The sequence below is a fragment of the Bufo bufo genome, chromosome 3 (assembly GCF_905171765.1).
Source record: "Bufo bufo chromosome 3, aBufBuf1.1, whole genome shotgun sequence".
NCBI classification, from domain to species: domain Eukaryota; kingdom Metazoa; phylum Chordata; class Amphibia; order Anura; family Bufonidae; genus Bufo; species Bufo bufo.
In genome coordinates this window covers 454,081,177-454,107,152 of record NC_053391.1, presented here as the reverse complement: position 1 = coordinate 454,107,152, position 25,976 = coordinate 454,081,177, and the positions used below count along the sequence as shown (strand labels likewise).

The 25,976-nt window shown below is 45.8% G+C and overlaps 1 protein-coding gene across 3 annotated transcripts in view; it reads right to left on the bottom strand.

Moving 5' to 3' along the window:
• GABRG3 (gamma-aminobutyric acid type A receptor subunit gamma3) overlaps positions 1-25,976 on the bottom strand; it is a 1,146,914-nt gene that overhangs the window by 69,322 nt on the left and 1,051,616 nt on the right. For all 3 annotated transcript variants that reach the window (XM_040425132.1, XM_040425130.1, XM_040425131.1), the window contains exon 7: positions 16,636-16,788. In XM_040425132.1, coding sequence (XP_040281066.1) covers positions 16,636-16,788 — 153 coding nt within the window. The remainder of the gene's footprint in view (positions 1-16,635; positions 16,789-25,976) is intronic.

Below are 25,976 nucleotides of genomic sequence, written 5' to 3'. Positions count from 1 at the left end.
GAATATCGGAAAAGTGAGCCATGGCCGTGTAGGAACGCCTGAAATGGTCACACACCTTCCTGGCCTGCTTGAGGACGTCCTGTAAACCTGGGTACTTATGCACAAAGCGTTGTACGATCAGATTCAACACATGTGCCATGCACGGCACATGTGTCAACTTGCCCAAATTCAATGCCGCCAACAAATTGCTTCCGTTGTCACACACCACTTTGCCGATCTCCAGTTGGTGCGGGGTCAGCCACTGATCCACCTGTGCGTTCAGGGCGGACAGGAGTGCTGGTCCGGTGTGACTCTCTGCTTTCAGGCAAGTCAACCCCAAGACGGCGTGACACTGTTGTATCCGGGATGTGGAATAGCCCCTGGGGAGCTGGGGGGTGCAATTGATGTGGAGCAAGACGCAGCAGCAGAAGAGGACTCAGCCAAGGAGGTTAGCGAAAAGGATGGAGTAGGAGGAGTAGAGAAGGTGGCAGCAGGCCTGCCTGCAAGTCGTGGCGGTGTCACCAACTCCTCTGCAGAGCCACGCATTCCATGCTTGGCAGCCGTCAGCAGGTTTACCCAATGCGCTTTGTACGTGATATACCTGCCCTGACCGTGCTTTGCAGACCAGGTATCAGTGGTCAGATGGACCCTTGCCCCAACACTGTGTGCCAGACATGCCATGACTTCTTTTTCCACAATAGAGTACACGTTGGGGATTGCCTTTTGTGAAAAAAAAATTCAGCTGGGTACCTTCCACTGCGGTGTCCCAATAGCTACAAATTTTTTGAAGGCCTCAGACTCCACCAGCTTGTATGGTAAAATCTGGCGGGCTAAGAGTTCAAACAAGCCAGCTGTTAGACGCCGGGCAAGGAGTGACTCTGTGACATTGGCTTCTTACGCTCAAACATTTCCTTGACAGACACCTGACTGTGGGCAGATGAGCAGGAACTGCTGAAGGTGAGAGGCGGAGTGGCGGGTGGTTGAGAGGGGGCAAGGAGGACAGCAGTGGTTGACGTGGCTGAAGATGCTGGACCAGGAGGAGGATGGTGGCTTTGAGTTTGTGTGCTGCTCATCATGTGTTGATCCCATAGGCGTTTGTGATGTGAGATCATGTGCCTTCGCAAAGCAGTTGTACCGAGGTGGGTGTTGGACTTCCCATGACTCTGTTTCTTTTGGCACAGGTTGCAAATGGCATCGCTGTTATCAGAGGCCGACACACCAAAAAAATGCCACACTGCTGAGCTTTGCAATGACGGCATCCTGGTGGTGGCAACAGCATGCGTTGATTGGCGTGCTGTCTGGCTGACCCCGGGTGCCGATACATGCTATCTGACTGTGCCACTAGCTCCTTGCGACGACCTCCCCCTGCTTCCAACTCGTCTCCTCCTCCTCTCTGTCTCCCTATCTGAACTTTCCCCCTGTTCTTCTTCTCTTCGAGCGGGCACCCACGTGACATCCACGGACACATCGTCATCATCAACCGCTTCACTTGTATTTGACAACTCAGCAAAAGAAGCAGCAGCGGGTACAACATCATCATCATCACACCGTACGTCCATGTGTGTAATGCTGCCTGACTGAGACATATCCCTGTTATCTACATCCTCTGGCAATAATGGTTGCGCATCACTCATTTCTTCCAACTGATGTGTAAATAACTCCACTGACAGATCAAGTGAAGCGGCTGTGGTGCTAGTGTTGGTGGTGGCGGCGGGGCAGGCGAGTGGTAACTTGAGAGGTGCCTGAAGCTGAGCTGGAGGAGGATGGTGCGTCAAGGTTCCGAGCGGAATCTGTAGATGATTGGGTGTCCTGTGTAAGCCAGTCAACTATGTCCTCAGAATTTTTCGAGTTCAGGGTATGTGGCCTCTGAACACTGGGCAATGTACTGTGCCACCCTATATGAGTGGTGGGCAGTGGGCACAGTACAGTCTGTGGGCCTGACACACACTGGCAGGTAACTGCAATTAAATTACAGAGAAAAAATTAATTGACTTTTTTATCTGCAAGGTACTGTGCCACCCGATATGAGTGGTGGGCACTGGGCACAGTACAGTCTGTGGGCCTGGCACTCACTGGCAGTCAACTGCAATTATATTACAGAGAAAAAATGTAATGACTTTTTTATCTGCAAGGTACTGTGCCACCCGATATGAGTGGTGGGCACTGGCAGTGGGCACAGTACAGTCAGTGGGCTTGACACACACTGGCAGGCAACTGCAATTATATTACAGAGAAAAAATTAAATGACTTTTTTATCTGCAAGGTACTGTGTCACCAGATATGAGTGGTGGGCACTGGCAGTGGGCACAGTACAGTCTGTGGGCCTGACACACACTGGCAGGCAACTGCAATTATATTAAAGGGTAAAAATTAAATGACTTTTTTATCTGCAAGGTACAATGTCACCCGATATGAGTGGTGGGCACTGGCAGTGGGCACAGTACAGTCTGTGGGCCTGACACACACTGGTAGGCAACTGCAATTATATTAAAGGGTAAAAATTCAATGACTTTTTTATCTGCAAGGTACTGTGCCACCCGATATTAGTGGTGGGCAGTGGGCACAATACAGTCTGTGGGCCTGACACTCACTGGCAGTCAACTGCAATTATATTACAGAGAAAAAATGTGATGACTTTTTTATCTGCAAGGTACTGTGCCACCAGATATGAGTGGTGGGCACTGGCAGTGGGCACAGTACAGTCAGTGGGCCTGACACACACTGGCAGGCAACTGCAATTATATTACAGAGAAAAAAATTAAATTACTTTTTTTATCTGCAAGGTACTGTGCCACCCGATATGAGTAGTGTGCACACAGTACAGTCTGTGGGCCTGTGGCCTCTCACACACGGGCAGGCAACTGCAATATATATATATAGAAAAATAAAAAATAAAGCAGACTGATGTACCAGCCCTAAAAAGGGCTTTTTGGGGTGCTGTCAGGACGCTGTCCTTACAGCAGATGAGTCTTTGAGGACTGGAGTGGACATAGAACACTGGCCTAGCTAACGCTTTCCCTATTAATTCAGCAGCAGCAGCACTCTCCCTGCTTTATCTAACACTGCAGCTTCAGAATGAATCTAAGATGGATGTTGTCCTTGCTTTTTGATAGGAGGTGGGAGGGTCTGGGAGGGAGGGTATGCTGATTGGCTGGAATGTGTCTGCTGACTGTGAGGTACAGGGTCAAAGTTTGCTCAATGATGATGTATAGGGGCGGACCGAACATCGCATACGTTCGCCCGCCGCGGCGAACGCGAACAAGCGATGTTCGTCCGGAACTGTTCACCGGCGAATAGTTCGGGACATCTCTACACCTCAGGTGAAAGGGAATACCCATCCCGGAAGAGTGTGGACTGGTAGCTCCCTCTACCAAACCTAACTGCCAGTCCAAGAAAAATTCAGCCCAGAAAATGTATGCAAAACTGTCTCAGTAAACTATGCTTTTGCTGAGACCACTGCCACTCTCTGGGTTTTATCTGTCTCACCCATCTGAGGTACCCGAGTGGGACAACACACCTTCCAGCACTGTACACCTTACCACAGGAAGTTTAAATTTCATTTTTATTTATTTAGTTCAGCTATCAGTATGTCAGACAAAGAAGTGCTATGCCCTGCACAGTGGAGTGGTAGAGGCCTAAATGTTTCTGGTGCAGGCACAGGTTGCAGCAGAGTAAGAGGGCGTGGCAGCAGGAGTCGCAGCGAGAGGCCTGAGCTCCCAGTGTCATCTAGCAGTCGTGTCTTGAACAGCAACCCACTGGTTCTTGATTGGTTAACCCGGTCATCCACTTCATCCCAAGTGACATCAAACATCCCCAGCCAACAGTCGGTGGGTTCGTCAGACATAACCCTTAGTTGACATTACCCGGGAGCAGACCCTGTGCCATCACCTGTCCTCAACTTGCCTCTGTCCTTTTCTGTTCCCTAAACCAGAGAAATTATGTATGCTGTGGGCTCAGCTCCACTATACAGCGAGGACGAGCTACTAGAGGACAGTCAGCAGCTACTGGCCAGCCAAGATCTGGAGGATACATCCGCTGATTCCTCCGCTAGACAGGCAAGTAATTATGAGGAGAGTGGCGTGGGAGCTTTTGTTGCGACTGGTCAGAGACCCAGAGACCATTGAGGAGGACATCAGTGACGTGCACTTATGCACAAAGCATTGTACATGTTCTCGATGATGATGAAGCCGATCGCACTTGGGAGCCCGGTGAAGAAGGGGCTTCGTTATCATCAGGAGAAGAGGGTGGCAACTTGCCTGTGAGGCAGCGGCTGAGCCAGCAAGTCGCTATCGTGGCCGGGAGTCAGCAGGGTGGCAGCAGTGGGAGGTCGGGAGCCAAACGGGCACAGGGTAGACCACCCTCTTTGCAGCAACCTACCTGCCCGGAAAGGAGTGGTGCATGGTATCACGGAAGCAGCGGCGGTAGCAGTAAGCCAGTGCGTTGGGTTGGGTGTAAAATCAGCTACTCGGCGGTGTGGCAGTTTTTTGAGAAGCTGCCAGAGGAGTTTAACATGGCCATATGTAGAATATGTGGGCAGTAGGTGAAGCGTCGCCAGGGTGCCAATGTTGGCACCACGGCCCTGTGTCAACATATGCAGCGTCACCACCATAAAGTGGCCTGGGAGAACCGTGGCTCCGATGTGGTGGTCCAGCCTGCTGAAGCAACCACTGCATCACCCAGTGGCAGACCACACCCGATTTCAGGCAGTCAAGGCTCCACCACCTCAGCCGAAGGGAGCTGTCTGTCATTCCCATCGTCTGCTGGTCCTGATGCTCCTGCTCCTCCCAGGGGCGTACATAGAAATCATTGGGCCCCATAGCAAGAATCTGCCTTGGGCCCACTAAACCCGCCCACTGTCCTGGCTCCTCCCCCACCACTCCCCATTTGCCAATAAAGAAATGTATACTTAACCTACTGAAACCGTTAAGAATAAAGCTTTTTTATTTTATTTTTTATTAACTCTCATACACCGCTGATATGACAGTGCTGTATGGAAGTAAGGATTTCACTGGGGCTGTAGTAAGTGATGTACAGCACCCATCACTGCTCCTGCCTGTCTGCTTTGGTAAAGCCGGATATAGATGGGCTATGTAGACTTTAGCAGAGTGGGCATAGGACAGTGGATACAGGGCGCGATATGCATGCGAGCACAGCTGAACGAGTGTCTGTGTCCACTGTGCTAAAGCCTGACATAGCCCATCTCCCACATCTTAACCCCTTTGCTACCAGCGCCATTTTTTCATCACTTCTCTAACCCCAAAAAATGTGATAAAAAAGGCACACACATTCCAAAATGGTGTCAATAAAAACTACAGTTCATACCACAAAAAATGAGCACCCACACAGATCAGTAGATATAACTATAAAAAAAAGTTATGGGGGTCAGAATATGGTGATGTGAAAAAGTAAAAAAAATTTTTTTTTTAAGTTTTAATTTATTTTTACACTATTTACACATAAAAAAACCTATACATATGTGGTATCATTGTAATCGTACTGACTCAGAGAATGAAGGGCACAAGTCACTTTTGCCGCAAAGAGAACACCGTAGGAACAAAACCCATAAAACGGTGGAGAAATAGTTTTTTTTCCACCCCATTTGGATTTTTTTTTGCCCGATTCCCACTACATTGTATGCCATAATAAAGTACAACTTCTCCAGCAAAAATTAAGCCCTCATATATCTATGTGAATGGAAAAATAAAAAAGTTATGGCTGAAGGAAGATAGGGAAGAAAAAAGAAAATTCAAAAATGCAAAAAAAACAAAAAACTCCAGTATCCTAAGGATTAAAGGGGCTATCTAACCCCTATTATGCCCCCCAAAATGCCCAGGCACCACATACAGATAATACTTATGCCCAGTGTGGGGGGGGTGGGCAGCCAATAGCAGGCCGTGTCGGAAATGAGCCTCCCTAGCGTCACCCTTAGGATACTGGAGTTTTTTATTTTGTTGTTTGTTGCATTTTCTTTTTTGTAACGATGGTAACGATGCTAGGGAGGCTCGTTACCATCGTGGCCTGCTATTGGCTGCCCCCCCCCAAGTCGCTGGATGTTTTCATCTGTGTGACGGGAGGGAGGCAGTGGCTGCTGCTTCTGCTCCTCCCAGGGGCGTACATAGAAATCACTGGGCCCCATAGCAAGAATCTGACTTGGGCCCCCTAACCCCGCCCACTGTCCTGGCTCCTCCCCCTACCACACCCCCATTTGCCAATAAAGAAATGTATACTTAACCTACTGAAACCGTTAAGGATAAATCTTTTTCATTTTATTTTTTATTAACTCTCATACACCGCTGATATGACAGTGCTGTATGGAAGTAAGGATTTCACTGGGACTGTAGTAAGTGATGTACAGCACCCATCACTGCTCCTGCCTGTCTGCTTTGGTAAAGCCGGACATAGATGGGCTATGTGGACTTTAGCAGAGTGGGCATAGGACAGTGGATACAGGGCGCGATATGCATGCGAGCACAGCTGAACGAGTGTCTGTGTCCACTGTGCTAAAGCCTGACATAGCCCATCTCCCACATCTTAACCCCTTTGCTACCAGCGCCATTTTTTCATCACTTCTCTAACCCCAAAAAATGTGATAAAAAAGGCACACACATTCCAAAATGGTGTCAATAAAAACTACAGTTCATACCACAAAAAATGAGCACCCACACAGATCAGTAGATATAACTATAAAAAAAAGTTATGGGGGGCAGAATATGGTGATGTGAAAAAGTAAAAAAAATTTTTTTTTTCAAAGTTATAATTTATTTTTACACTATTTACACATAAAAAAAACTATACATATGTGGTATCATTGTAATCGTACTGACTCAGAGAATGAAGGGCACAGTTCACTTTTGCTGCAAAGAGAACACCGTAGGAACAAAATCCATAAAACGGTGGAGAAATAGTTTTTTTTTCCACCCCATTTGGAATTTTTTTTTGCCCGATTCCCACTACATTGTATGCCATAATAAAGTACAACTTCTCCCGCAAAAATTAAGCCCTCATATATCTATGTGAATGGAAAAATAAAAAAGTTATGGCTGAAGGAAGATAGGGAAGAAAAAAGAAAATTCGAAAATGGAAAATAAAAAAATAAAATCCAGTATCCTAAGGGTTAAAGGGGCTATCTAACCCCTATTATTCCCCCCAAAATGCCCAGGCACCGCATACAGATAATACTTATGCCCAGTGGGGGGGGGGAAGCCAATAGCAGGCCGTGTCGGAAATGAGCCTCCCTACCGTCACCCTTAGGATACTGGATTTTTTATTTTTTTTCGTTTTTGCATTTTCTTTTTTGTAACGATGGTAACGATGCTAGGGAGGCTCGTTACCATCGTGGCTTGCTATTGGCTGCCCCCCCCCCATGTCGCTGGATGTTTTCATCTGCGTGACGGGAGAGAGGCAGTGGCGGCTGTGTGGGCATCAGGAGCAATGTCGGTGCCAGAGAATGAGGTAAGTACGGTGCCCTGGCATTTTGGGGGGCATTATAGGGGTTAGATAGCACAGTGTGAACATATCCACTAATCATATTCCCCCCCCACCCACGCAAGGTGACTGATGTTCTGGGGAGGGAGGGCCTGTAGGCTCATAGAGGACTCAGGAGGACAATGTGCTCCCCCCGGGGGAAGGGGGAGGTTTAGGAGGAAACCACACTGTCCTCCTGAGTCCTCTATGATCTTACAGGGCCCCCCACCCAAAAAAAAAAAAAAACACTGCTTGCTGCTGCCCTCCCCCCATCAAGAATACCCATCCAACCAAAATAAAATCCAGTATCCTAAGGGTTAAAGGGGCTATCTAACCCCTATTATTCCCCCCAAAATGCCCAGGCACCGCATACAGATAATACTTATGCCCAGTGGGGGGGGGGGGAAGCCAATAGCAGGCCGTGTCGGAAATGAGCCTCCCTACCGTCACCCTTAGGATACTGGATTTTTTATTTTTTTTCGTTTTTGCATTTTCTTTTTTGTAACGATGGTAACGATGCTAGGGAGGCTCGTTACCATCGTGGCTTGCTATTGGCTGCCCCCCCCCCCATGTCGCTGGATGTTTTCATCTGCGTGACGGGAGAGAGGCAGTGGCGGCTGTGTGGGCATCAGGAGCAATGTCGGTGCCAGAGAATGAGGTAAGTACGGTGCCCTGGCATTTTGGGGGGCATTATAGGGGTTAGATAGCACAGTGTGAACATAGCCACTAATCATATTCCCCCCCCACCCACGCAAGGTGACTGATGTTCTGGGGAGGGAGGGCCTGTAGGCTCATAGAGGACTCAGGAGGACAATGTGCTCCCCCCGGGGGAAGGGGGAGGTTTAGGAGGAAACCACACTGTCCTCCTGAGTCCTCTATGATCTTACAGGGCCCCCCACCCAAAAAAAAAAAAAACACTGCTTGCTGCTGCCCTCCCCCCATCAAGAATACCCATCCAACCATACATGAACTTTAACTTTTTATTAAGTCTGACTGCTGTCTTCTTACTGTGGCAGGCACACTATGAAGCGGTCCTTCAGTCTGTGTCGTGGAGGCTGCACTCACTGGCTGATGGGCAGATGGCAGGCAGCGCGTAAGCGCAGAGCGGAGGACAACTACGAGCGCACTCTGTTTGTGATTGTTGAGCCTGCTCCTGCTGTGATACACTGGCCAATTAGCAGCAGGATCTTTGCGCTGCTAAATGCTGATTGGCCAGTGTGAAATGCAGTAGACGCCGGGAGCCCACAGCTGTAGCCTCTAGAAAGGTCAGATAGGGAGCGGGCGCGTGAACGAAGGGGAGGGGGGCCGGGAATAACACAAGTGGGCGGGCCACGGCAGCCTGAGCGCCTCAATTAACTATGAATAAAAACTTGTGCAGAGTAGACTTAGGGGGCGGGGCCTTCCATGTGCTCCAGGCCCCCCTGTGCTGCGGGCCCCATAGCAATGGCGTGGTCTGCCTATATTGGCAGTACGCCACTGGCTCCTCCTATTCGTCATCAGTCATTCCGTCAGCAATCGATCACCGAAGCGATTGCCAAGAGACAACAGTATGCATGCACTCATCCAACTGCGCAGAAGCTGAACCTGCTCCTGTCCAATTTGCTGGTACTGCAGTCTCTCACCTTTCAGTGAACTGATGGCTTGTGCCGAGCCGAGGTGGAGAGTCCCAAGCCATCATTTATTTGCCAAAAAGGCAGTACCAGCCCTGCACAAGCTTGTAGAACAGAAGGTGGGCCAGTCCTTAAACCAGTCGGTGTCTGCCAAAGTGCATGGCAGCACTGACGTGTGGAGCTGTAACGATGGTCAGGGACAATACACGTCCTTTACGGCCCACTAGGTGAATGTGGTTCCTGCACAGCCACACCAGCAACTTGGCCAGGTGACGCCACTTCCGCCTCTACGTTGCCACACCATTTGTCCAGCGACAATGTCCGCCTTTGCCTTCTCATCCTCCATCATGTACTCAGCCTTCACTGCAGGGACAAATCACAGTGCCACTCCAGCATACCACATGTGCAGTGCTCAGCGGAGTCAGGCTGTTCTGCATCTAGTTTGCCTTGGTGAACGGAGTCACACAGGGGAGGAACTGCTCCATGTCCTTCATCAAGAAATCGAATCCTGGCTTTCTCCATGACAACTGAAAATCGGAACCATGGTGACCGCCAACAAGAAGAACATGTTGTCAGCGCTGCATCAAGGAAGGCTTAGCCATGCATGTGTTTAATCTGGTTGTCAAGCGGTTCCTGAAGTTTTCCACCCATCTGCAAGACATTCTAAAAATGGCCAGGAAACTTTGCATGCACTTCAGCCACTCGTACAATGCAAAGCACACTCTCCTTGAGCTACAGCAGCAGCAGAACGGCATCCCCCAACATAGGGGTGATATGTGACGTTTCCACCCATTGGAATTCCACCCTCCATATGTTGGACCAACTATACGAACAGCGAAAGGCCATCAACGATTTCTTGATGATCCAAGCAGATAGGAGTGCTCCCCTTTGTAACTTCGATGTCAGCCAGTGGTAGCTCATGCGTGACACCTGACGTTTGCTCAGGACATTTGAGGAGGCCACGTTCTTTGTCAGTCGCCAGGACTACGGGATAAACAACGTCATTCCACTGCTTCATGTCCTGTAACAGATGCTGGTAAATCTGGTTGGTAAAGGGACTGGAGACGTGGCACCTAGATCTCACGGCCACATGAGCCCTGTGGGGGCTGAACTGGAAAAGAAGGAGGAGGGGGAGGAGGACATTGGAGCACAGGCAATGTGTAGCAAAATGGGTGGTTTTTCTACAGGAGAGGAGGAGCAGGAGCAGCCAGAGGAGCTACAGGGAGATGAGGAAGATGAGACAGAGGACCCAGACACACCGTGGCAGTATGCAGTGGAGATGGAGGCAGGGAGTCCCTCCGAGTCACTTGCACAAATGGCCCGATGCATGCTCACTTTCTTGCGTAGTGACAGCCGGATAGTCACCATTCGGCAGAGGGATAACTTCTGGCTTTCCACCTTGTTGTACCCTCGCTACAGGTCCAAAATGGGGGCCTTTTTTCTACAAACTAAGAGGGAGGACAAACTGAACTACTACAGAGATATCCTATGTAGTCAGTTGGCCACTGTCTATCTGCGTCATCATCCATCCTCTTGCAGGTCTGACCGGGGGGCCCTCTGCACTCACATTCCACTGCTATGGCTGCTAGGGAGGGGTGGAGTGGCAGGAGCAGTACCAGCTCCATCAGCAGCAGAGTCTACAGTCGCTGATGAGTATCGTTCTTCACCTGCATAGTGAGGAAACTACTCACCAGCAGCAGCAGGTAGACTTGGAGCAGGACCTGAACCAGCAGGTGGTGGCATACTGGTGGCATTGAAGATCCGCTGGACTACTGGGCAGCCAAACTGGATTTGTGGTTGCAACTGGCCAAGTTTTCCCTGGAAAAGCTGTCCTGCCCGATTAGTAGTGTGGCATCAGAGCTGGTGTTTAGTGCGGCGGGGGCCATAGTTACCCCAAGGAGAATTCGCCTGTCCACCCAAAATGTAGAGAGACTGACCTTTGTCAAGATGAATAAGGCGTGAATCAGCCAGGATTTCCACCCACCAATGCCTGAGGCATCAGACTAGATCATTCATGGTGCCATACCAACACTTTGACAAAAAAGGAACGGTTTCTTCTGGCTACCTGCCTCAGCTACTATTCTGATGCTGCCACCCGCCTGATGCCACAAATCTGATGCCAAGTGCATCAGCAGGTACTGGTATTGCCACCCACCACCCCACTCTGTCACCGGGTCAATTTTTGTTCTCCTGATGGTGCTGTCATCTCCACACTATGTCACCTTCATACTCTGAGGTCTCCTGAAGCTGCTGGTGCTGCCATCTCCACACTATGTCACCTTGCCAAAGTCTCCGAACAATCTTCTTTAAAATCTGGAGCGCTCCATTGAAAATCCTTTTCATACAGCATCCGCCGAGCACAGTTCCCTCGATACTTTGCCATAACCACAGACCAGAAGCATGTCAGTTCCCACGACACCTCGCTACAGTCTCGGACCAGAGGTACGTCACAGACCACGTGAGACACGGGCGCTCTGGGATACAAGCAACTTGCTGCAAACTGAGCCAGAAGTACGCCACAGACCGCGCTACTTTGGCGTCCGGCTTTATCAACGCGGGACTACGCTCATTATAGGAGTCAAGTAAGCGGGAGTAACCCTGACCTTGGATTATTATCCGGGCTAAGGTAAGACCCATCTCTCTTACCTCGGAGCACACAGCACTTTATTCACTCATTGAATTAGGTTGCGACCAAAGACATCTTGGTCCGTGTTCAAACTGTGGATAGGACCCACAATTATAGAACTAAGCGGTATTTAGCCCTCTCTATACAGACATTGTCGAGAGAAAGGACATTATTTTGTTTTGTATCCTATTCACGGAACTATACGCAGAAAGAATATTCTTGTACCTATTTGATTACTAGAACCTAATATAATCGGAACATTCTTATGAAGTACTATATATCATTGATACTATATGACATTTGATCACTAGAACCTAATATGATTGGAACATCTTAATGAAGTACTACATGTCAGTGCTGCTACAAATTTTTAGCTATTTTTATTACAGATTTTATTTTATTTTTAATCATGTTTTATATACACATTTTTGTGCATTTTATTGTAATTTGAGTTTTTTGTGAATTAAATTGTGTGATCACCTTATATTGTATTTTAGTCAATTTTTATCCATATTCTACCACACATACAGAGTGCCAGTCCAATCCATCTATTTATTTTCAATACTTTTTTCTGTATGGGTGATACAGATTTCCTGGCCTAGAGCACCTGGTCCCTATTCGCATAGGAGTGAGCTATTCCTATTACTGTTTCCTCTGTTTCCTTTATTTGTGTTTCTTGCTGGCTTGATTGTTAATGACCCTGACTCCGTCCGTATTACGTGCAGGGAGCCGGTGGTCGTGTCCCCTCACTATTATAGGGTTTTCAGGTGTCACATAGCATAAGGTACGAGGGCATGCAATCGTCTACCATAAAGATCTTTGCATGGGCATAGCAGTCAGGGAGAGCTCTAGGGGTTTTATAGGGCTCACCCATATGCTCCTTAGTTTGGGATCAAGCCAGTCGGATGTTTATTTATAAGTTCCAGCTTTCTGCAACACCATCCGTGACAAATGCTCATCATGTCCTGATCCGTAGCGGTGACATGCCGGTATATAGCATGTGACTGCTGCCGGCAATCACTGTTATCAAAGGTCTACCACTGGGGGAAATGACTGGCTGCAGTGGTTATGTTGTGTACAAGTTTATGGCATGGGACTGCTGAGAACAGTAAAGAGCTGCTGTGGTCATGGTCTGTTTACCGGAAACTACAGAATAGACTTATACAAAGGGGATATCAGCAACATATTTTAAGGGATGCTTTCCAATCCGCTAAGTCAAAAATTAGGGATGAATTTCTCATACCCAGAGCCAAAGAGTATGCAAAAGATAATCCAATTCATTTGATATCTACTTTTGATGTTGCCAATAGAGAGATCAGAGCCATTATTAATACCTACTGGCCAATTTTAACTATGGACCCAGACCTTTCTAAGGCTGTCAGCTCCTTCCCCCAGATTACGTATCGTAAGGGTAGGAGCCTACAAGACTGCATGGTTCAAGACCACTATATGGCCCCAATGAGAGAGGGTATTTGACTTGATAGAAAACCATCTGGTGTTTTTAGATGTGGCACCTGCAAAGCTTGCAATTTTATACGTATCACTAAAATTGTTGTGTGTTCCGTCACTGAACGCACGTTCCCAATTAGGGACTTCATAAATTGTAAAACCGAGGGCGTAATTTACATCTGCCAATGCATGTGTCCGAAAGATTATATCGGAAAGACTTTTAGGGAATTTAGGCGGAAGGTATGTGAACACATTAATGATTTTGTGAAATGTAACAATACCCCAGTAGCCAATCATATTAATGATTGCCATAATGGCGACCTTAAAACCATTAGTTTTTCTGCTCTTGAGGTTGTGACCCTATCCCCCAGGAAAGGTGACTGGGATCCTACAGAAGGAAACAGATTGGATTTACCGCTTTCGATCCCAGTCACCTGCTGGTCTCAATGAAAGGCTGACCTTCACCTGTTTTATTTAATATATCTCCCCTTATGTCTCTTTGTCATTTACATGCGGAGTCTCAAATATCGATATGGAACCCTCAACCGACCTTATTGGTGCGAAAAGCACCTTATATATTGGTGAGAATAATTTGTCACCTTATCATTGGTTTGCGCTAATCTGGATCCCTTTTAATCTATTGGATACCTTGTTCTATATTTTCTCATTATCTTCTTTACATCTTAACATCCATCTATGGCTCCCCTTTTCATGCACTGATGGTTTAAAACAACTAGTTTTCTTCTGGCACTTTTTCCAGCGCTTCTGTATGACAGATAGATGCGCTCCATGATGCATCTCACGTGCAGCAAGTTATCGGATGCGTTCCAAGGTGCGTTCCACCGCACCGGAAGTAACTTCTATAGCGTCCGGAAGTTCCATGTGGTGTCGGCGCTTAAAACCCAGCGCCGGCCTCTAAACCATTTGCTGCATAGCTCTGCATCCACCGGACGTATTTTATGTGGGCTCCCCAGCAATAGTGAGTAATCTAACCTGGATCATTGTATTATCTTATTTATCTTGTGTTAGCTATATGGTCATTATACTTTATATCTACTTTCCAGGCCATTATCTTCAGGCTGTCTCATTTGATCTGTGGGGACTATCCTGTCCCACTTATGTGTCCGGGAGCTAAGTATTATCATTTGACATCGGTTTATTTATCTATCTCTTGATCCCTACCTTTCTTTATGTTTACTTCTGTATTACTCCCTGATGAACCTTCATTTAAAGGTGAAACGCGTCGGGATCATTATACCATTTTGTGGATTGATTAGCGTTATCTATATATCTAGGAGCTTATATTGCGCCAATATTTTTGTGTGTTATTATTTTGATACCACTGTTTTAATATTACTTATTTTTGTAGGGTTATAATAGGGGTATATCAGTTTTAGGTACAGGGACAGGGAACCTCCACCATCAGGGGGCAACCCTGGGCTAAGGAATATCTAGGGCGATATAGGGATAATTCACCATATACAGTCAGGTCCATAAATATTGGGACATCAACACAATTCTAACATTTTTGGCTCTATACACCAACACAATGGATTTGAAATGAAACAAACAATATGTGCTTTAACTGCAGACTGTCAGCTTTAATGTGAGGGTATTTACATCCAAATCAGGTGAACGGTGTAGGAATTACAACAGTTTGCATATGTGCCTCCCACTTGTTAAAGGACCAAAAGTAATGGGGCAATTGGCTTCTCAGCTGTTCCATGGTCAGGTGTGTGTTCCCTCATTATCCCAACTACAATGAGCAGATAAAAGGTCCAGAGTTCATTTAAAGTGTGCTATTTGCATTTGGAATCTGCTGCTGTTAACTCTCAGGATGAGATCCAAAGAGCTGTCACTATCAGTGAAGCAAGACATCTTTAGGCTGAAAAAACAAAACAAACCCATCAGAGAGATAGCAAAAACATTAGGCGTGGCCAAAACAACTGTTTGGAATATTCTTAAAAGGAAGGAGCTCAGCAACACCAAAAGACCCGGAAGACCACGGAAAACAACTGTGGTGGATGACCGAAGAATTCTTTCCCTGGTGAAGAAAACACCCTTCACAACAGTTGGTCAGATCAAGAACACTCTCCAGGAGGTAGGTGTATGTGTGTCAAAGTCAACAATCAAGAGAAGACTTCACCAGAGTGAATACAGAGGGTTCACCACAAGATGCAAACCATTAGTGAGCCTCAAAAACAGGAAAGCCAGATTAGAGTTTGCCAAACGACATCTAAAAAAGCACTCACAGTTCTGGAACAACATCCTATGGACAGATGAGACCAAGATCAACTTGTACCAGAGTGATGGGAAGAGAAGAGTATGGAGAAGGAAAGGAACTGCTCATGATCCTAAGCATACCACCTCAGTAGTGAAGCATGGTGGTGGTAGTATCATGGCATGGGCATGTATGGCTGCCAATGGAACTGGTTCTCTTGTATTTATTGATGATGTGACTGATGACAAAAGCAGCAGGATGAATTCTGAAGTGTTTCGGGCAATATTATCTGCTCATATTCAGCCAAATGCTTCAGAACTCATTCGACGGCGCTTCACAGTGCAGATGGACAATGACCCAAAGCATACTGAAAAATCAACCAAAGAGTTTTTAAAGGGAAAGAAGTGGAATGTTATGCAATGGCCAAGTCAACCACTTGACCTGAATCCGATTGAGCATGCATTTCACTTGCTGAAGACAAAACTGAAGGGAAAATGCCCCGAGAACCAGCAGGAACTGAAGACAGTTGCAGTAAAGGCCTGGCAGAGCATCACCAGGGATAAAACGCAGCGTCTGGTGATGTCTATGTGTTCCAGACTTCAGGCTTTAATTGACTGCAAAGGATTTTCAACCAAGTATGTATCTATATATTATGTGGTATCTTTCCTGTAGTGGGAGTTTTTCTTTTTGTTATAGCTATACAACAATACATTTTTATATGGGCACAATTGCACCCTTACCCATTTATGTGACATAATAAAGGAATTTTTTAGATTTTCACGTTAGCCTTGATATTTCTGACTTAATTTTCTATGTGACTCACCATCTATCTGGATATATCCAAATTTTTGATTTTCTTTGCATTACCTTTGCTGCTTGTAAACAAACAGTGGCAGTAGGACCCGAACAGTAATTGAGAAAGGGTTGAGTATAACATAATTTTTTTAAGCAATACCCATGGTATTTGGGATTGTTTGGGATTTTAATTATTCCTGACACCCCTTTAAGATTAAGTCACAAAAAGTGGTCATTTTTATGTTTACATTACATATTTTATTGAGCTTCTGTGTGACTACTGCAAGTAGTTTTAAAATGACAAGAGGAAAACCTGTCAGTAAGGGAAGATAGAAACTATTACTGGTCATTTCAAGTCAGAGATTGCATTTGTGTGGTCCCAAAGCTCTCCTGCTTTCTTATACAGAATTGTCGGCATTTATAACTGACATGCAATTTAAACAATACGCAGACAAAGCAAAAATGACAGAACTGTCTGTTAAATGACTTACCTAATGCAGTTCTTGCTGGAGTGGCATCTTTTTTTATCCAGAATGATACCCAGGATAACACAACTGTTAATATGCAAGGGATATATGTTTGAATAGTGAAGTATCCCATTCTTCTGCTTAAATCAAAGTACACAGTCATGACAATATAATCACCTGTTGAAACAAAGGCAGAGCATTCTTGACATACAATTTCTATTACAAACCCAGTCATATAATATGTATATATATATATATAAAAAAAAGAATGAAATGTTTAAGAAATGTGTAAGAACAATTTACATTTCTAAATATATCAGGATTTTGCTAACAACTTTGGAATTTTTAGACTTGTCTGAATATTTTTTTAGACTTTTTCAGTTCTACTTTCTTAGAGGTTTGTGTATCAATCATTAATTACCATGGGGTAAATAAATAAAAATAAAAAAATGAAAAATGAAAACTGGTTCTCTGTGAAGGTACTTGTTTATCCAGGTCATGGTATATCAGTCGTAATAAGTCAGAGAAACTGTACTTTTATTTTCTCTTGAAGGTGTTTCACTAGTCATCTGACTGGCTTTAACACTGACTCATTGCTTTAGACAGTATAATCTGTCAAGGATCTCATGGAGTTAAGATGTTGATTACAATTTGCATGACTGAAGCTATTAAGTGTGATTGAAATGCCCTGGGAGAAGTGCTATAACAGCATTGTAAGTGACAGACAATAGATGATACACTCCTCCACCTCTATTTACCTGAATGCAATGTTAAAAGAATTCAATAAAAATCAACAAGCTGTATCATTGTATGAATCATGTTACCATTTCTCCTGAGCGTTAGAAATTAAGGAGGAATTTATCAACCACTTTGTACCACAAAATCGGTTTCAAAAAGTTACAAACTTTAGAGCCCTGCTTGCCACTTACCAGGTTAAGGAGTGGCCAGTTGCCATAGCCAGCCCAGAGCATTTTCTAAATCTATATCTGGAAATGTACTGGCTTCCATTTTTGCAGAGGCCCTTTACCCACACCTTTGTGTGCCTCTTAATATTGGCACACCTGATCACACAGGCGATATAGATTAAGACTGCTCTTAATAAAGGTCACTCTTAATACCTATATACAATCACAGTTAAGCAAACTATCAAGAGTTTATAAGGACTCAACTTAAATCTGTCTTTATCAAGTGTAGCTCCCCAAGCATGTTTTATTTGTAGGTATTAGAAATTTTGGCTGTGGTGAAACCCAAAATTTTGCTGTGCAACTTGAAAATATTACTCAATAGTAAACAACTGAATAAATGTAAAACCTGTGGTACACCCCATTGTCACGTACATACCATCCTAGCACGTTATGTGGATGTGACTGAAAGGGGTTAATTTACTCCACTCAATCTTGTGCTCACTTTCAACTCGGGCTGCAAACTGAGCATAAATCAAACTTAAACACACTGCTCGCACCCCAGATACACACTGCCACAGGGGCGGACTGACCGGTCGGGCACTTCGGACACGGTCCGGGGCCCGGCCGGGATGGGGGCCCGCCGCAGAATAACATTATGTGTTAATGTTATGCCCCAGGGCTCCAGTCTTGTCGCCATTTGGGACTAGAGCCGCGCCGCAGCTCTGAATACAGCGGCGGGCACAGAAGCTGAACTATCATGTTCTTATCAGCAGCGCAGAGTGGAAGAGTCTCTCCCTCCCCCTGTGCTGCTGCCGCCGCCGCGGCCAATAAGAAGAGGGACAGGGGGAGGGGCTGTGGCCACTGCGCCACCAATGAAGATGACTGAGCTGTTAATACAAATACAGGAGGCGGGTGCTGGAATCAAATAGCGGCACCCGACCTCTGTGACAGGGAGCGGCACCTGAGGGGTTAACTGCCGCTGATCGCAGCTCCCTGTCATAGAGGTCGGGTGCCGCTATTTGATTCCAGCACCCGCCTCCTGTATTTGTATTAACAGCTCAGTTATCTTCATTGGTGGCGCCCCCCCCCAGTATAATAAACATTGAGTGCGGGCCCCCCCCAGTATAATAAACATTGAGTGCGGGCCCCCCCCAGTATAATAAACATTGAGTGTGGCCCCCCCCTATAATAAACATTGGTGGCGCAGTGGGCAGTGCCAATGAGGGTTAAAAAAATAAATTAATTAACTCACCTCCTCCAATTGATCGCGTAGCAGCCGGTCTCCTGTACTTTCTTCAGGACCTGTGGTGACGTCACTGAGCTCCATCACATGGTCCATTACTATGGTGATGGATCATGTGATGTATCATGTGATGAGCACAGTGATGTCACCACAGGTCCTTTGACAGGCTGCTACGCGATCAATTGGAGGAGGTGAGTTAATTTTTATTAATTTTTTTAACCCTCATTGGCACTGCCCACCAATGTTTATATATTTATTATACTAGGGAGGGGGGGGCGCACTGCCCACCAATGTTTATATATTTATTATACTAGGGAGGGGGGGGGCGCACTGCCCACCAATGTTTATATATTTATTATACTAGGGAGGGGCGCACTGCCCACCAATGTTTATATATTTATTATACTAGGGAGGGGCGCACTGCCCACCAATGTTAAATATATTTATTATACTAGGGAGGGGGGGGCGCACTGCCCACCAATGTTTATATATTTATTATACTAGGGAGGGGGGGGGGCGCACTGCCCACCAATGTTTATTATACTGGGGTGTTGGGGGGGCGGGGTGCACTGCGCCACCAATGTTTATTATACTGGGGTGTTGGGGGGGCGCACTGCGCCACCAATGTTTATATGTTTATTATACTAGGGTGTTAGGGGGCGCACTGCACCACCAATGTTTATTATACTGGGGTGTTGGGGGGGGCGCACTGCGCCACCAATGTTTATATGTTTATTATACTAGGGAGGGGGGGCACACTGCGCCACCAATGTTTATATGTTTATTATACTAGGGAGGGGGGGCACACTGCGCCACCAATGTTTATATGTTTATTATACTAGGGTGTTGGGGGGCGCACTGCACCACCAATGTTTATTATACTGGGGTGTTGGGGGGGCACACTGCGCCACCAATGTTTATATGTTTATTATACTAGGGAGGGGGGGCGCACTGCACCACCAATGTTTATTATACTGGGGTGTTGGGGGGGCGCACTGCGCCACCAATGTTTATTATGTTGGGGGGGGACGTACTGCGCCACCAATGTTTATTATACTGGGGTGTTGGTGGGGGGTGCAATGCGCCACCAATGTTTATATGTTTATTATACTAGGGAGGGGGGGCGCACTGCGCTACCAATGTTTATTATACTGGGGGGGATGCACTGCGCCACCAATGTTTATTATGTTGGGGGGGGACATACTGCGCCACCAATGTTTATTATACTGGGGTGTTGGGGGGGTGCAATGCGCCACCAATGTTTATATGTTTATTATACTACGGAGGGGGGGCGCACTACGCCACCAATGTTTATTATGTTGGGGAGGACGCACTACGCCACCAATTTTTATTATACTGGGGTGTTGGGGGGGGCGCACTGCGCCACCAATGTTTATTATATTGACCTTCTACTACGCATTCTGCATTAAAGAATGCTATTATTTTCCCTTATAACCATGTTGTTATAAGGGAAAGTAATACAGTGAATAGACTTTCATCCTAGCAACCATGCGTGAAAATCGCACGGTTCAACCGGAAGGATGGATCCGGCATTCCGGTATTTTGAATGCCAGATCCGGCACTAATACATTCCTATGGGGAAAAATGCTGAATCCGGCATTCAGGCAAATCTTCTGTTTTTTTCGCCAGAGATAAAACCGTAGAATGCTGCGGTTTTATCTTTTGCCTGATCAGTCAAAAAGACTGACCTGAAGACATCTTTTCCGGTATAGAGCCCCTGTGACGGAACTCTATGCCGGAAATGAAAAACGCTAGTGTGAAAGTACCCTAAAATATTAAGTTTAAATCCCCCCTTTCCCAATTTTACATATAAAATATATAAACAATAAATAAACATATTACATAGCGCTGTGTCCGAAAAGTCCAAACTATTAAATTATTAAAAAATATCTCCTATGCGGTGAGCATTCGCCATTTTTAGTCACCTTGTCACCCCAAAAAATAGGATAGGACTGTTCTATTATGGGCCGAACGTTTCATAAAATGCGAAATGCACGCGGCTTTTTTTGGTGTTTTTTTTTTTTTTTGCACGGCATTGAGTATCGCAATACTTTTTTATGGTGACGAAAGCGAATCAAAACTTTAGTATCGAAACAACCCTACGCCGATCTGATCGGCGTAGCGTTGTCACGATACCAAAATTTTGATTCAGTTTTGATTTGGCGACTAAAAATGTAATTTGGCTCCTAAATTTTTCAGTCCAGGTACTAGGTATTTTTTTTAGTCTGGAGCACTGTGCCCAGCACCCCGATTCCGAATGTTATGCTGGCCTGGTAATGGCAGCGGGGCCCGGTGCAGTCACTGTATTCTATTACACCAGGCTCCGCTCACTGTAATACTAATATTCATATGTGAACAACTTGAAATCCTCTGCGATCCTCTCCCTCTCTGTACTCGCAAACTCAGTAGCAGGCCGGGCGGCAGCGCAACTCACTGACATCACGCGGCTGCTCCTCCCACTTTATGAATGAAGCAGGCGGAGCCAGTGGCGTTGCTAGGGCTGGTGTCACCCGGTGCGGTAGAAAATGGTGTCACCCCCCCCCCCCCCCCCGAAGCAATAATCTTTTAGCCATATATGGGGGCTATGGTGGTGCTGCTGCCATAGGGGGCATCCGTTAGCTCAGCAGACCCCCCCTAGCAGTCAGAGCCTGGTCTCGGGAGGTGCACTTCCAGATTATTTTCTGTCCACCACCACAAAACAATGGTGCTAATAGAGCAGACTACACAGTGTAGCGGTATACTGTATATTGCGCGACGTCAGTGAGTTGCGCTGCCGCCCGGCCTGCTACTGAGTTTGTGAGTACAGAGAGGGAGAGACTCGCAGAGGATTTCAAGTTGTTCACATATGAATATTAGTATTACAGTGAGCGGGGCCCGGTGTAATAGAATACAGTGACTGCACCGGGCCCCGCGACCCTGTATTGGGGATCATTCACTCACAGGGACACTGTTATGGGGGGATCTGTGGATGACACATATATAGCATAGGTGCTATATATGTGTCACCCACAGATCCCCCCCACAACAGTGCCACCCACAGAGCCCCCACAACAGTGCTATCCACAGAGCCCCCCCCCCACAACAGTGCCATCCACAGAGCCCCCACAACAGTGCCATCCACAAAGCCCCCATCACAGTGCCATCCACAGAGCCCCCATAACAGTGCCATCCACAGAGCCCCCATAACAGTGCCATCCACAGAGCCCCCATAACAGTGTCATCCATAGAGCCCCCACAACAGTGCCATCCACAGAGCCCCCACAACAGTGCCATCCACAGAGCCCCCATAACAGTGCCATCCACAGAGCCCCCATAACAGTGCCATCCACAAAGCCCCCATAACAGTGTCATCCACAGATCCCCATAACAGTGCCATCCACAGAGCCCCCATAACACCTTTTGGTTCAAAATATTTTTTAATTTGGCTATTCCCCACGCCTCTTGTAATTGTTCCGCTACTTGTGGGCTGCGCGGGAATGAGTTCAGTCACTTCGGTGCGCAATTCCGTCCTGCAGCGCGTGATCCCGCAAGACCCGCCGCTGTAGGTCACGGGTCTTGCGGGATCACGCGCCGCAGGATGGGATTGCGCACCGGAGTGACTGAACTCATGCCCATGTAGCCCGCAAGTAGCGGATCAGTGGAACAAGTACAAGGTGGGTGGGGGATGATCTGTGGGGTTGCCCAGACAGCTAGGCCCTTCACAGTAGTTATTAACCCCTTTCAGCAGTCCCCCATTCACTGAAGGGGGGACTGCTGAAAGGGATTAATAACTAGTGTGAAGGGCCTCCCCCCCCTTTCACAGTAGTTATGCCCAGATATGTGCCCCCTTCACAGTAGTTATGCCCACACTGCTTCTAACAGAGGCTCACTAATGGACGCTGAGATTAGATCACCCCATACGAAAGCATTGAATCAATGCTTTCCTATGGGGAAAAATCTGACCCTGGAGGTCATCATGCAGAGTGTGAGGACGTCCAGCGTCAGATACCAGACCGAAGGTCTGTTTTACGCCAGGAAGCCCTCAGGTGGCTGCCAGCCACTAGAGGCTGACTTATTGCTGGAACGTAACATTGCAGTTTCTCTAGAACATTGCAGCTCGATTTGCAAAAGGGACACTGTACCCAGACCACTTCAATGAGCTGAAGTGGTCTGGGTGCCTTTTGTGGCGCTTTAACTTTGAAATCTTATTAAAGATTGTGTAGGGTGTGGCTGGAGGCGGGGCATGGAGGCGGGACAAGGGTGGGGCTTGCAGCAGAACATGGGTGGGGCCTATAAGGGGGCCCTTGTTTTATTTTGCCCGGGGGCCCTGAGGGTTCTCAGTCCGCCCCTGACTGCCACCACCTACTGAATGCTAGGCCTAATAGGTATTCCAATACGCTCTCCAGCAGTCAGACAGCAAGATACACTTTTAAAGGCTATGGATCCATAGAGCATACAGGGACTAACATTAAACACTTTGATGCAAAAAATGGTTCAGTACTTACAAAATGATATGAAAATAGAAAAAAATGCAATGACATTTGGGAAGCAAACAGTTATAAAATAAATGGGAGAAAATTACAGAAAAACGTAACTTACAAGTTATAATTTTCTGATCCCATTTGGGTGGGAGGAAATTAAGGGCACACACATTTAGATCTTGGCTGACACCCATATGTGTAACACTGCTCATCTTGTAAACCCCATGTTTTATTATTTCACCCCTGGGCTTAGGTCTCAGAGTTGCCCTTCTTAATCATTATTCAGTGAGTGCGCAGCGGATAATTAAAGCGGTAGGTCCCATGAACAAAGAGATTTCCAACCCCTATAATGACCCCCCTAATGCCCGGACACCTCACATAGGTTATTCTTACCTTGCTCCCTGGCACCCACCACATGGCTCCTGCTTCCCACTGCATCTCCTCGTCGGTTGGATCAAAACATCCGGCGATGGGCGGGGGCAGCCAATAGCAGGCGGCAAAGGGGACAAGCCTCCCTAGCGTCACCTGCAATGCTAGGGAGGCTTGTCCCCGTTGCAGCCTGCTAATGGATTCACTGCCAAACACCCCCCCCTTCCCCCACCGCCGGATGTTTTGATCCACGCGATGGGGAGATGTAGAGGCGGCCATGTGGGGAGCAGGTAAATGCCCATTTACCTATTCTTTCTAGCTTGTACAAGCCAGACCGAGGGGTCAGTAGTCAATATTCCTTCTCTGAGGGCTCCAGCTCAGATTCCCCATTCTACAATAAAAATTTCTCTAGTCAGTTAAAAGCGATAAAAAAAACAAACACATAAAGGCTGCTTTCAGACGAGCGAGTGTCATGCTCCGGACTCACAGCGCAGCTCCCGTCTTAAACTTCCAGCACTGCTGGGGTCGCATAGTATTATATTTATTTATGATGCTATGTAACCCTTTCAGTTCTGAAATGTATCGAATAACACAGACATAATGATGTGAGTGTTATCGAATACATTCCAGACCTCTAAGGATTACATAGCATCATAAATCAATTAATGCTATGCGACCCAGTCAGTGCGAGAAGTTCAGGACGGAGTCTGGAGCATGATACTCGCTCGTCTGAAAGCGGCCATAGACCCAAATCAACAGTAAAATAAATGACAAATATATATATAATACACTGATGGGCTTTTCATAACATCAACATATCCCAATAGTTACATAGTTAATACAGTTGAAAAAAGGCGTAAGTCTGTCAACCAATGGATAGGTGGGGATGTGAATTTTAGAAAAAGTAGAGTGAGACCCACATTTCTACACATTTTCATATGGATTAGGGTACATTCACATGATAAAACATGGATCTGCAAAAAATACAGATGATGTTGTTTTGGCATCCGTATTGCATCCATTTTTGTTTTTTTTCCGCAGATCCATTGTAACAATGCCTATACTTGTCCACAACAAAAAAATTCATACTTACCTCCTCCATTTGCTCGTGATGGGCCACCAGCCGCCATCTTGATTAAAGATCTTGGCCAAAATCCCATGCCAGCCCATCGCGGGTAAATAGAGGCGGTAAGTTTGATTTTATTTTATTTTTATGTTAATTTGACACTGTTTTTTACAATCATGTATGAACGCGGCATCAGGGTACAATGACAAGGGTGGGGCTATCGAAGCTCTCTGTAATTGCTCCCGCTAGTTACAAAAAAATATGCTTCATGATGAAGTAATTCGTCACAAAGAAAAAACATTTTGCAAAAATTTGGCGAATCAGCCGAATCGAACTTTTCAATAATTCGCTCATACCTAAATAGGACATGTTCTGATTTTTTTTTTTATTTTTTTTGCAGGGCTACGGAATGGACATATGGTATGCTGTCCGCATTTTTTGCATACCCATTGAAATGAATGGGTCCCCATTCTATCCGCAAAAAAAAGGAACACAACACGGAAACAAAATATGTTTGTGTGCATGAGGCCTAAATATAATTTAATTTTAAGAATTAATCTTAGCTCTTTTTAAAACTGTCCACTGTTCCTGCTGTTACCATGTCCAGAGATATACTAGTCTATAGTGTTGATCACGAATATTCGAATTTCGAATTTTTATTGCGAATATAGGTACTTCGAAAATTCGCGAATATTTTGAATATAGTTATATATATTTGTAATTTCGAATATTCTAAATTTATTTTTATTTTTTTTGAATTATATATTTTTTTTTTATCAGTACACATGATCCCTCACTGCTTCTAGCTTGTGGGCCAAGAAGGCTGCAATATACTTGACTTTAGGAGTAGTAGTGTTTGCAAATTTTGCTCTATATCGTTTTTTTTTTAATATTCGCTATATTGCTAAATATTCTTGTTTTAGAATATTACGAATATTCGAAAAAACGAAGTTATAGCAATATAGAGAATATTCGAAAAAAATCGAATATAGAGCAATTTAGCTAATATAGTGCTATAATCTTCTTTGTCTAATAGTTGTAAGTTGAAAAATTCGCAATCAAAAATTTGAATCCGAAAATTTGAATTCCAAAAATTTGCATATTATACAATCATTACCTTCCTGATTTTTTGAGTAAAAAAAAAAAATCGCGAATTTTCGAATTTGGTAATTTTTGACGAATATTCTACAAAATATTCGCAAAATATCGCGAATTCGAATATGACCCCCTGCCGCTCATCACTACTAGTCTACAGACTCACAGTTCTTAGTGTAAAGAAGCTTTGACGTTTCTGGAGACTG